The 14,576-nt window shown below is 33.0% G+C and overlaps 1 protein-coding gene across 1 annotated transcript in view; it reads left to right on the top strand.

Annotated features, from left to right (window-relative positions):
* The first annotated feature begins 470 nt into the window (after window positions 1–470).
* LOC122414805 (probable cyclin-dependent serine/threonine-protein kinase DDB_G0292550) overlaps window positions 471–14,576 on the top strand; it is a 34,756-nt gene continuing 20,650 nt past the window's right edge. Inside the window, exons 1-2 of the mRNA XM_043426401.1 lie at window positions 471–474; window positions 588–625. Coding sequence (XP_043282336.1) covers window positions 471–474; window positions 588–625 — 42 coding nt within the window. The remainder of the gene's footprint in view (window positions 475–587; window positions 626–14,576) is intronic.

Below are 14,576 nucleotides of genomic sequence, written 5' to 3' on the forward strand. Positions count from 1 at the left end.
TAAAAACTTATTAAAACTTTTCGATTTTCAGCTGCTCTGCGGGAGTATCCGTGCTCGCTCTCGGCCGGAGTTCGACTGGCTAACTGTGGAGAGATTCGAGAACTGATGAGTGCGGCGCGCCTGCGCTCTTAAATAGCAGCGTCCCGTTGAAGTATCGGTGAGGCCGGGCGTCTTGGTGTTGGTTGGCGCACACAAATAAAGTGAGTATCCGTGACTCTTATATACCGTTCTTATATACTTTACAATTTCGATTAACTCGTAATTATTGATTATTTAAAACCAGTTTAATTAATCATTAATTTTACATTTATTTTCAGCTATATTTTAAGGTGAGTACATTTTCATTATATTTTATTTATCAATAATTAATTAACTTCGGTTAAGTAATTATTGATTTTACATTATTATTTGCTACTTATTGTAAGATTGTTATCTCCTTATTCTTTTTAGGTTTTCTCTGGACACAACGGATGGGTAAGTATATTTATCCTTGTATAATATCCTTGTATAACAATTAATTAGTCGTTTATTAATTAATTACGAATCGACGTTTATTTTATTAATTAATTTCCGTTTTCCATTTTCAGGTTTTTCTGGATTCGACGGTGATAACATTTCGGGTTTGGTAAGTACAATTATTGTTTATTTAATTAATTATTTTATTATTTTATAAATATTATTTTGCTCGCAGGATCTCTACGGGTGTTTACGATGATTTGGACGAAGCGCAGCGAAGTTTTATCGGTAAGTGTACGTTTTCTACATACTTTCTTTTATTGTTTAACATTTAACAATTAATTTTTCTGTGCGTTTTTCAGGAAGTTTTGCACAGCGTTTCGACGAGGACTGTCACATCTGGCACGTGCGTGACTTCGCCTAAGAGACTCTTGAGAAGTTTTTTCTACAGTCCTTTCTTTTCGCTGGGAAAAACCCTTGAAAAAATTGGAAAGAAAGGGTCGTAAAAAAGGACTCGAGTGAAGGGTCAGGGCTGACCAGTGTCGACGTATGAATTTTGGTAAGTTTGGAAAGAATAATTATTTAGTTTTGTTTGTGCGTGAATCCGCGTAATTAATTCTTTTGGTAGGCTGTACTGTCGCGCTACGCCGGATGAAGATATCGGGTTTCACCTCGCGGATTTTCTGATGACAATAATCAATACGAGATTTATCCTCTGCGAGTGGGTGAGTTATTATTATTTTATTTGTGTAAAAATATACTTTCAGACCGGATATGCATTTGCAGTTTCTTTGTAAATAAGTGTTCCAGAGATTCGCCTATGTGAATTTATTTGTTAGCCTAAGCATTATATAAGGAGCGTTTTAGCGAGTCTACGTACATACACATCCTTACGTATCTACATATATTTTAACTTATGTATAAAGCTTATATACTCATATACCTCGATAGAAATAGCGAAATAAGCGTTTCTGTTCCCCATACACATATATTTGTGTTTCTTGATTGAAAATAAAGGTAATTTATTTGTAACGAAATTTGTTTATTTATTAACAATTGTTGTTTATATGCTTAAAAATGTGTGAATCGCTTTCGAACTGTGTCCTATGTCGCTTTGCTATGAAATCCCATTGATTTTCTGAGTTTTTGATGCATTTTGGGTGATCCGCGGTTTTCCGCTGTTTTTCGCGGTTAACCCGCGAATTGATATATCAGTGAAATATTTGTGAAAAGTGGTCGAGTTTGTAATCATTTTGAAGGGCGTTGAATTCCCTATCATTTGAGAGTAACAGAGACAATTTATCCACATAAGTGTTAATTAATGAAATTAAATATTGTTAAATTTTTATGTTTTGGAAAAGTTGTAAAAACCACTCAAGTTACTTGTTATAGTCTTTGCTACTGATTCTGATAGTTTGGAACTTGATTTTCGACGTTTTTGGACGATTTGCAGTAATTCGCGGTTTTTCGCGGTTTTTCCGCGAATTGATAACTCACAGAAGAATTATTGCAAAATGGTCGTGCGAGTATGCATTCGAAAGGGATTTTGATCCAGAACACGCTCGTAGCGTTAAAATTTAAATAACTGTAAAATTGTTAGTTAATGAAATTTGAAATTGTTAACTTTTAATATTTGGTAAAAATGATTAAAAAGTACCCGTGTGAGGTATCAAAATAAAGCTCTTTTCATAAGAAACACGTTCCAATTGTTAAAAATGCTCTAACTCGATTATTGTTAGTAAATGAAATTTGGAATTTCGAGAGCGCTGAGTGATGACTCATCGGGCGCTCGGGCTCCGTGAGGCAGGTCAGTTGCGCGCGGGGCTTGCTAGTCTGTAGACTAGCAAGCCCCGCGTTCGGAAACGACATCACTCGATTGTAAGGTATGATCTCGAATCGCACGTCAGAAAGCTGTTCAGTTCGAAATGTCAGTAAATCTTGTTAATTTTTATCGATTTACACAAAAGTTTATCGGTGATCACCAATTTTTACGTTTATCATGGTTCGTAAATGACATCACTCGATTGTAAGGTATGATCTTGAATCGCACGTCGGAAAGCTGTTCAGTTCGAAATGTCAGTGAAACTGGTTAATTTGTGTCGATCCACACAAAAGTTTATCGGTGATCACCAATTTTCACGTTTATGAACGTTCGGAAACGACATCACTCGATTGTAAGGTATGATCTCGAATCGCACGTCGGAAAGCTGTTCTGTTCGAAATGTCAGTGAATGTTGTTAAATTGTATCGATTCACACAAAAGTGTATCGGTGATCACGAATTTTCACGTTTATGAACGTTCGGAAACGACATCACTCGATTGTAACTTATGATCTCGAATCGCACGTTGGAAAGCTGTTCTGTTCGAAATATCAGCGAATGTTGATAAATTGTACCCTAGGAAAAAAAAGGTTGGGACAAGTACATTGATGGTCCCTCGTTTGCTGATAATTCCATCCATGAAAAAAACTTTAAAAATATTTTTTTTTTAAATTGTCAAAAAAATAATTTTATAAAAAAAAATACAGAACAATTCGAAACAATTTTCACAAATCTTGAAAAAACATTATCTGTAAAAAAAACTAATCTGTATCTATTTTTTAAAGTGTCAAAAGAATCAAATAACAAGTAAAAAATAAAAAACCGAAAAATCGGTCTTGAAATCATTTTGGAAACCGATGCCTCATTCTTCTTATTTGATTCGAACAGCTAAATCAATTGAAAAAAATTCCATCTAATTTACGTGCAGCATTAAAATTTATTATATCAATTCGAGGCCAAGTATTTTCTAATGAATTGAAAAAGTTACCAATTGAGTTACGTGCAGCACTAAAATTTATGATATCAATCGAAGGACAAGTAATTTATGAGTAACTCCAAATTTCAACATTATGGAATTGTTCTAAGAAGCTTTTAAATCCAAAAAAATCACATGCAAGCTAGTCATTTCTTACTTTATGGTGGCAAAGACTTATAAGAATATCGATTCTTTTCAGTCTTTCAGGAGCTTCTGAAATTATTCACAATATTCGACGTCGATTGGATCGATACAAATTATGTTTAAATATGAGTTAAAAGTACTTGTCCGGCCCATCACTATTCATTCAAATAAAAATCAATCATAAAAAAACGAAATTGTACGGCAGAATCCGGTTAAAAATTTATTGACATGCGATTTATTATTAGTTTAATGTTCTTAATAATAGTATAGGTTAGTTATACCGAATGAAATTCGTTCGCTGGAAAAAGTGAGAAGTAAAAATTGCCGTCATTCCAATACCAACTGGGGAGTTATTTTTGGAAGCTTGAACATATTTAATGTGCAAAATGTTTTTTATTTATCGATGCACAATAACACCCCTTGTATAGTACAGGACAATTCGTTTCCATTCCTATTCAATTAGTGCAATTAAGGGAATATTACTTGAAGATAACTCTCTAAATACGCTCTGCATGAATATTTGTGCTCGATCAGTTCTAGAGAAGCCCTGATTTTTATTTGAATTAACAATTTTAATGGAAAGTGATGAGCCGGACAAGTACTTTTAACTCATATTTAAACATAATTTGTATCGATCCAATCGACGTCGAATATTGTGAATAATTTCAGAAGCTCCTGAAAGACTGAAAAGAATCGATATTCTTATAAGTCTTTGCCACCATAAAGTAAGAAATGACTAGCTTGCATGTGATTTTTTTGGATTTAAAAGCTTCTTAGAACAATTCCATAATGTTGAAATTTGGAGTTACTCATAAATTACTTGTCCTTCGATTGATATCATAAATTTTAGTGCTGCACGTAACTCAATTGGTAACTTTTTCAATTCATTAGAAAATACTTGGCCTCGAATTGATATAATAAATTTTAATGCTGCACGTAAATTAGATGGAATTTTTTTCAATTGATTTAGCTGTTCGAATCAAATAAGAAGAATGAGGCATCGGTTTCCAAAATGATTTCAAGACCGATTTTTCGGTTTTTTATTTTTTACTTGTTATTTGATTCTTTTGACACTTTAAAAAATAGATACAGATTAGTTTTTTTTACAGATAATGTTTTTTCAAGATTTGTGAAAATTGTTTCGAATTGTTCTGTATTTTTTTTTATAAAATTATTTTTTTGACAATTTAAAAAAAAAATATTTTCAAAGTTTTTTTCATGGATGGAATTATCAGCAAACGAGGGACCATCAATGTACTTGTCCCAACCTTTTTTTTCCTAGAGGAAGTTTATGGTTTGATATCACATCTTTTTTCTGAAAAGTTCCTTATTTATGTTCAGTTGACTATAGGATTTTAGTTTAAATTTCTATGAATTATTTATGATTTTCGTCTTATAACGTTGGTTTTCACGAAAAAAGACCTATTTTTCGTCAAAATTGTACTGGACATATTTCGTCACAGGTCTGTCCTCGGACTTCGGCGATTTTTTCCCTTGTACTCTAATATGTTTTGTCAATTTGGAACCCAAGAGCACGGCCGCAAGCGGGTTGGAGGCCGGGATATGAATTTCGGTTTATAGCGTAGGTTTCCACGAAAAAAGACCTATTTTTCGTAAAAATTGAACTGGAAATATTTCGTCACAGGTCTGTTCTTGGACTTTGGCGATTTTTGTCCTTGTACTCTAATATGCTTTGTCAATTTGGAACCCAAGAGCACGGCCGCAAGCGGGTTGGAGGCCGGGATATGATTTTCGGCTTATAACGTAGGTTTCCACGAAAAAAGACCTATTTTTCGTAAAAATTGAACTGGAAATATTTCGTCACAGGTCTGTTCTTGGACTTTGGCGATTTTTTTCCTTGTACTCTAATATATTTTGTCAATCAGGAATACAAGAGGACGGCCGAAAGCGGGTTGGAGGCCGGGATATGATTTTCGGCTTATAACGTTGGGTTCCACTAAAAAAGACTTATTTTTCGTAAAAATTGAACTGGAAATATTTCGTCACAGGTTTGTTCTTGGACTTTGGCGATTTTTTTCCTTGTACCTTAATATGTTTTGTCAATTAGGAACCAAAGAGCACGATGAAAAGCGGGTTGGAGGCCGAGATATGATTTTCTGCTTATAACGTTGGTTTCTACGAAAAAAGACCTATTTTTCATCCAAATTGTACTGAAAATATTTCGTTACAGGTCTCTCCATGGACTTTGGCGATTTTTTTCCTTGTACTCTAACATGTTTTGTCAATTAGGAACCAAAGAGCACGGTGAAAAGCAGGTTGTAGGTCGTGATATGATTTTCGGCTTATAACGTTGGTTTCCACGAAAAAAGACCTAAATTTCGTCAAAATTGTACTGGAAATATTTCGATAGAGGTTTGTTCTTGGACTTTGGTGATTTTTCTCCTTATCTTCTAATATGTTTTGTCCATTGGGAACTCAAGAGCATGGAGCAATGCGTGTTGCGGGCCCAGATATGATTTTCGGCTGATAACGTTAGAAAAAAAAAGGAAAAGAGGAAAGATAGATCAAATTCAAGACATAACAAATCCAACAGAATTGGCCCTTTTTAAATGTTGCTTTTGCATTTTGAATCTAGACATTTTCGTGTCATCCAAAACATGCCCCCGATGAAATATATTTCCAAAGTTTGCAAGTGGCCGCGGAGATCCAATTATCTACAGTTTGATAGTTGCAGAAAAAAGGCACCCGGAAACATTTATTATGTCAGAATTCAAAGAAGTAAAAAAAACTGAGCGTACTTGATTCAACAGAGCAACGGAATTCAAAGACGTTTAAGGTACCTGCATTGCTTGTGGAGGAAAACAATTTCATTTCAGGATAATTTAGAAATAAATTAGGAAATTCGGAAATTTAGCATAGAATTTAGAAAAAGGAAAATTAAGATAATTAGTAAAGCTGAAAACTTTTGTGATGAATTTTTGAAATTACATGTTACGGTTGGAGTAAGAAATTTAAATAATTGGCACACATGCTGCGACACAAAAATATCAAAGTTTGAAGGTATTCGCTCCATACCGCAGTAATTCAAACTTTAATACTATTTGAAAAGAAATACTTTAAAACTTGCTGAACAAAGTTCCATTACATATTACCATAAAGATAGGGGGTGATACTTAGCACATATACTTATCCACAGAAATTTCCAAGTTCGCAGGTATCTGCTGCAATTCAATGTATCTGCGCAATGAGTTTGGAAAACAGCAATTTCAAATCCGTCCATAAATGAGCAACTGAAGACTTTTGTAATGAATTTTTCACTTCATATTTATGTTACGGTGCGAGTCAAAAAATAAAATGAATGGCACAGTACATAAATTTTATAGTTTGCAGATTTTTGCTGTATTTCAATGATCCAAATCTATAGCATTAGAGTGGAAAGTTGTTAGAAGTCGTGATGTTACATTAAAATGACATAGCGCACATAACATTCAGAAATTCTGTAGGTTTCCATGATGTTGGCAGGTATTATACTTAATCGCATCGAAAACTGAGCAACTGTACACTTATCGTAATGAATGTTTTCACCAATATAATTCCACATTTGCAGTTTGCAAAGTGGAAATACTCAACATACCTGTCATTCTATAAGTATTGTTGTCAATATTTGTGTTTGCCTACCGCATTCCGAAGATTCAACTTTTCATATTATCAGCAAAAAAAGCATCCAAAGACTTTTTGGAACAAGTTTCAAAATTTATTACTCGACAGACCAGGTGGAAAAAGAATAACTACACTTATATCAAGACCAGAAACTGTTTTGAGAATCTGTTGTACAAAATGTGCGATTGATGATCATAATTGGAAACCTCTTGAATCACGTTACCACAATCAGCATGAAGAAATAGTAGAAAATCATAGGACACATATTAGGCAACCAATTAATAATATGCATCGATCCGCTGCAAACCGATGGAGTCAAAACAAGGATCGGAAAGAGCAGAGCCATAGTTGAAAAGAAAAAAGACAGCGCAATTGAAAGAGAACAGAAATCAAAATTGTTTCATGTATCTGTGCATTAGTTTCTGAAAACAGTAATTTCAGATCTATTCAGATATAAGTAGGTGAAGACTTTAGTAATGAATATCTTCGTTAATATATTCCAGTCGGAACCAAAAAGCTAAAAGATTGGCATACCTGCTATTTCACAGAAATATCAAAGTTCATAGGTACTTGCTACGTACCAGTTATACAGACTTTGGTGCTATAGGGAAAAACACTTCAAAATTACATGAACCACATTTTTGAAACTTATTATGACACATTCAAAAAAAAAGTGACAGATACGATGCATGTTGAAGCAAGCAAAATGCTGTAATTTTGTATGTCTCCGTGGTTATCCGCAGACAAAATATTTGATCACATTCAAAAATGATCAGGTGTAGACTAACAGACATGAATTTTTCAACCCACAATGCCAATCGTAAACATGGTTTGGAAATATTCAATATACATGTCACGTCATCACTTTGTCGAACCTTAGAGGTGTTCATTGCATTTCGAAGATACAAATTTTGATATCATGAAAATTAAGCACCCAATGACTTATTGAAATAAATTTCCAAATTTATCATGTAACAACTCAAGTGAATGTATCTATGCATTTACATGGCCCAAAGATTTTTCAAAACTTGGGTGTATGAACAAGCAATCATGAAGGCTCTTTGTTATAAATATTTCAAATTATCTTGTTGAAATTAATATAAGAAAATTGAAATATGAATATCTCTCGTATTGTCTGGAGAACAAATAGAAATTGGTATGACAATACACTGTAAGCCGAGGAGGTGGAAAAAAGGGACCGGTGAACACAGCCAAACTAAATGAAAGAAATTATGACAACAATACATTGAATTACTTGACCAAAGTTTTTTAAAATTTATTTGAATTCGTTTACACACAACCATCCACCTCTTTCTTTAATGTAATTACACAACATAGAATTTCTGTTTGGAAAGAACGTTTTAGAGGTTATAATGAACGAACGTTTTTTTTCTCATTGTTATTATTATTATTATTCAACACTAATTAGTCACGTCATTAATAATATCGATTCCTTCCACTTTTCAATAACCACTTTTATTTTTCTACACTCTGCACGCAACAACACTCCGGCGGTCATAACCCCAAACGTCAGCATGACGCGAAAACTCGCAAATTTGCTATCTATGTATATATTACGATATCGAAGTAGAACAGATAATTCTTAATTTTCACAACACATATTATTCACGTTTTCACTTCTCAATATTTTACTCACTCTCAGTACACTGTATGAGATCAATTAATCCACTTTTGAGGTTTTATTTATTATAGATATTATTGTCGTGAATTGGGCTCGAAACTTATTGAAACTTCTTTTATGAAAAAAATAAAATTGATTATATCCACTGCTATTTCCAATAATGTTTTATTTATTTAAACGAAATTTGCAAATCTTGCACCGTTGATCCACGGGGCTACGATCGCAATCACTTTATAATAACAGAACAGACGATAACAGACGGTATACAAGAAAACATTGAGGACTATCAGAAACTTTCTCATCGGCGATTGGTCGAGACGGATAGATTCTCACCGGTGATTGGTTATGATGGGCATCAAGAAGCCCTTGTATGTATCGGTCTGAACCTATATACGGATACGTCAGCTGCGTAAATGTATTGGTACTTTTTGCATAATCTTGAGCCCGTGCAAAGTTTTTTCTCAGCAATTATGCCACCGATCATGCTGATTTTGGGCGCAATCGAAAGAGAATTTCTTAATTAGCTGAAAGTTCAATTTTCAAAGCCGTACATAACTCATGAGCTTCGCTATTAAAGAAAATCACATGCCAATTTTACCCCCACCACCGCGAATCGTTTTATTCAGAGATAATATAGTCTCAGCGAGAGCCTCGGGCCAGCAGACGACAGGGCTGTCAATGTACTTGTCCCGAGACTCTGCCGAGTCTCTTGATCGATTCACACAAAAGTGTATCGGTGATCACCAATTTTCACGTTTATGAACGTTCGGAAATGACATCACTCGATTGTAAGTTATGATCTCGGATCGCACGTCGGAAATCTGTTCTGTTCGAAATGTCAGTGAATCTTCTTGATTTGTTGCGATTCTCACAAAAGTGTATCGGTGAGCACCAAGTTTCTCGTTTATGAACGTTCGGAAATGACATCACTCGATGTAAGGTATGATCTCGATTCGCACATCGGAAAGCGATTCAGAACGAAATGTCACTGAATCTTGTTAATTTTTATCGATTTACACAAAAGTGTATCGGTGATCACCAATTTTCACGTTTATGGTGGTTCGGAAACGACATCACTCGATTGTAGTGTATGATCTCGAATCGCACGTCGGAAAGCTGTTCAGTTCGAAATGTCAGTGAATCTGGTTAATTTGTGTCGATCCACACAAAAGTTTATCGGTGATCACCAATTTTCACGTTTATGAACGTTCGGAAACGACATCACTCGATTGTAAGGTATGATCTCGAATCGCACGTCGGAAAGCTGTTCTGTTCGAAATGTCAGTGAATGTTGTTAAATTGTATCGATTCACACAAAAGTGTATCGGTGATCACCAATGTTCATGTTTATGAACGTTCGGAAATGACATCAATCGATTGTAATTTATGATCTCGAATCGAAATGTCATTGAATATTGTTAATTTGTCATGAATTGAACAAAAATTTTATTGGTGATCAACAATCTTCATGTTTATGAACGTTCGGAAACGTTTTCATCGCTCGATTGTCAGTTCAGATCTCAAATGGCCCTTCGGATTGCGATACTAAATGTCTGTAAAATTGTTGATATGTGACGTTTATCGGTGAACGTTTCCAATCTTTCATAAACATGAAAATCCACCATAAAAAAAATTATCCCACGAAAAAACTATTCAAAAAATTATAAAAAAATTATTCCACAAAACGAATTACCCATAAAAAAAATATGAAAAATATTATTAAAAAATCATAAAAATATCCATAAAGCAAATTAAAAACCTCCCGGAAAATTATTTCAACACAACAATTGAGAAAAAAATTCACAAATCAGGAAAAAACATTTATTATTTATTTAGATAAAAATCTAACCACCATAAAAAAAATTATCTCACAAAAAACTATTCAAAAAATTATAAAAAAATTATTCCACAAAATGAATTACCCATAAAAAAAATTATTAAAAAATCATAAAAATATCCATAAAATAAATTATAAACCTCCCGGAAAATTATTTCAACACAACAATTGAGAAAAAAATCCACAAATCAGGAAAAAACATTTATTATTTATTTAGATAAAAATCTAATCATTAAAAGGTAAAAATAATGCTATAAAAAAAAATATATAAACACTTCTCACACAACAATTGAGATATAGAAAAATTCAAATGGAACGTGAGAAAGTTTTAAATACGCAACTCAAAAACGTGATAAATTAAAAAAAAAAATTCTTTCTTGAAAACATTTCAAACACTGATCTCACATTAATCCCATCGTATTCTAAAAAAGGAACAACTAAATGAATTGAATAGGTCTCCATCTAAGTTACGTGCAGCATTAAAATTCATTATATCATTTCGAGGCCAAGTATTTATTGGTAATTCAGAATACTAATTCCTACGGAACACATCAGGAACGTATGAAAAATTTCGTGAGCAAAAAACTTTACGATCTAAGTTATGTACAGTTGTAAAATTTATGATATCAATGAGTGGACAAGTATTTCATTAGTAATTCGTAATTTAACGTTATAGTTAATATTCTAATTGTGTTTTGTAAGTGATAAGAATACTCGTCCAGCTCAAGATGTTTTATGGAAATGAGGAGAAAATGAGCAACTATAAAAAATCTCAAAATCCTGCTTTCTAACAATTAAAACGATGCTAACCCACTTTTTTTATGATCAGAACATATAAAAAATCAGAACATTATGAAATTGTGTTTGAATGTGAGTTGAGAATACTTTTCCAGCCCAAGCAACGGTGAAGTTAGAAGTTACTTTTCGACAGCAGAAACTTATAAAGAAACCGGAACCTTCATGCCCATGACTTTTTGGTAAAATCCAAAAAAATCACATCAAAGGTAAAGATATTTATTACTCTTTGGCAGTAGAGACTTCTAAGAAAACCGATTCTTCTCTGACTTTCAGGACCCCCTGGTATTATTCACAACATTTGACGTCGATTGGATCGGTACAAATTATGTTTAAATACATGTTAAAAGTACTTATCCGGCCCATCACTTTTCATTCAAATTGCTCATTCAAATAAAAATCAAAGAAGAGCAAAAACGCTGGAGTTGTGAGCTCGCTTCAGTTAAGACATATATCAGGTGCTCGATGGCAACGATTGACGGCAACGGGTAGAGGCTTCACATTTCGATTCATTGAAGTGTCTTTTCCAAGGAAGGATACTATGCACTTAAAATTCACTTTTCTCAAAGTTCTAGGGAATCCTTGTGGCGTACTTATCTTTTGACGTTAATTTTAACGAGTTAGAATTGTGTACGTGATAAGAAAATGAAATCTTATCACCCAATCCGCTTGAATATTTATTAAAATGCGATTTATTATCAGCGCTTTGTTCTCGGCTCTGGGTATAGGATAGTTCTTATACCGAATAGAATTTGATCGCTAAAAGGAAGGAGAAGTAAAAATTGTCGTCATTTCAAAATTAATTATTGGGGGGTTATCCTAGATATTCGAAAACTTTTGTTGTACAAAATGTATGATGAACACTAAATTTCCTTGAATATTACAGGAATTCCGTTTCCTTTACCTTTTAAATTAATGCTTTCAAGTTAAAATTATCTGAAGGTAATGTCATTTCTCTTTGAATGCATACTTGTGATCCATAATTTTTAGAGAAGCCCTGATTTTTATTTGAATGAGCAATTTGAATGAAAAGTGATGGGCCGGACAAGTACTTTTAACATGTATTTAAACATAATTTGTACCGATCCAATCGACGTCAAATGTTGTGAATAATACCGGGGGGTCCTGAAAGTCAGAGAAGAATCGGTTTTCTTAGAAGTCTCTACTGCCAAAGAGTAATAAATATCTTTACCTTTGATGTGATTTTTTTGGATTTTACCAAAAAGTCATGGGCATGAAGGTTCCGGTTTCCTTATAAGTTTCTGCTGTCGAAAAGTAACTTCTAACTTCACCGTTGCTTGGGCTGGAAGAGTATTCTCAACTCGCATTCAAACAGAATTTTATATGTTCTGATTATTAAAAAAAAAAATGGGTTGGCATCGTTCTAATTGTTAGAAAGCAGGATTTTGAGATTTAAATTTCTGCTGTTGGAAAATAACTTCTGACTTCACCGTTGCTTGGGCTGGAAAAGTATTCTCAACTCACATTCAAACACAATTTCATAATGTTCTGATTTTTTATATGTTCTGATCATAAAAAAAGTGGGTTAGCATCGTTTTAATTGTTAGAAAGCAGGATTTTGAGATTTTTTATAGTTGCTCATTTTCTCCTCATTTCCATAAAACATCTTGAGCTGGACGAGTATTCTTATCACTTACAAAACACAATTAGAATATTAACTATAACGTTAAATTACGAATTACTAATGAAATACTTGTCCACTCATTGATATCATAAATTTTACAACTGTACATAACTTAGATCGTAAAGTTTTTTGCTCACGAAATTTTTCATACGTTCCTGATGTGTTCCGTAGGAATTAGTATTCTGAATTACCAATAAATACTTGGCCTCGAAATGATATAATGAATTTTAATGCTGCACGTAACTTAGATGGAGACCTATTCAATTCATTTAGTTATTCCTTTTTTAGAATACGATGGGATTAATGTGAGATCAGTGTTTGAAATGTTTTCAAGAAAGAATTTTTTTTTTTAATTTATCACGTTTTTGAGTTGCGTATTTAAGACTTTCTCACGTTCCATTTGAATTTTTCTATATCTCAATTGTTGTGTGAGAAGTGTTTATATATTTTTTTTTATAGCATTATTTTTACCTTTTAATGATTAGATTTTTATCTAAATAAATAATAAATGTTTTTTCCTGATTTGTGGATTTTTTTCTCAATTGTTGTGTTGAAATAATTTTCCGGGAGGTTTATAATTTATTTTATGGATATTTTTATGATTTTTTAATAATTTTTTTTATGGGTAATTCATTTTGTGGAATAATTTTTTTATAATTTTTTGAATAGTTTTTTGTGGGATAATTTTTTTTATGGTGGTTAGATTTTTATCTAAATAAATAATAAATGTTTTTTCCTGATTTGTGAATTTTTTTCTCAATTGTTGTGTTGAAATAATTTTCCGGGAGGTTTTTAATTTGCTTTATGGATATTTTTATGATTTTTTAATAATATTTTTCATATTTTTTTTATGGGTAATTCGTTTTGTGGAATAATTTTTTTATAATTTTTTGAATAGTTTTTTCGTGGGATAATTTTTTTTATGGTGGAATTATCCGCAAAGAAGGAACCATCAATGTACTTGTCCCAACCTTTTTTTCCCTAGGGGAAGTTTATGGTTTGATATCATGTCTTTTTTTTCAAACGTTCCTCATTTATGTTCTGATGGCTATAGGATTTTAGTTTAAGTTTTTATGAATTATTTTCTTAAAATATTTTTCAAGATTCCATGCTCATACAAACAGGAGCATCGTTAAAATTTTATTCTGCGAACTCTTTTCCGCACCACCACAGGGGTAGAGTTCCTGGCGCGTTTTTTTTAAAGTGGTTTCCCCGAGAGGCCTAATCCACATCTCATCGCTTGTAAACTCGTTGCCTGTTCTACCGTAGTTGGACCATTTCTGCAAGTTGATACGAGTAACGACTATAGTTTTTGATAAAATTCGAGTTCACATGCTACAAAAAACAATGAAAACTTAAAATGATTTTTGATAGTGGCTTAAGTATCAAGGGTTTTCAAAAATCATATTTACCTAGCTACCACAGCTGTAATTGTATTTCATCATATGAGTGAGATGGTGAACTTTAAGCACAATTTATCATCCAACGAGAAACGTGGCTCTGCTATTCAAGGCTGAATTGGTCGGTGTCTTTTTTTTTTATCTCTGTACCAATCACTACATGTGATAAGTGTTCTAGTGAACTGAAAATATAAAAAAGAAACCCTGCGGAGTTCGAGGTGGTTATGCGATTTACAATG

This window comes from Venturia canescens, chromosome 8 (genome assembly GCF_019457755.1).
Source record: "Venturia canescens isolate UGA chromosome 8, ASM1945775v1, whole genome shotgun sequence".
NCBI lineage: Eukaryota > Metazoa > Arthropoda > Insecta > Hymenoptera > Ichneumonidae > Venturia > Venturia canescens.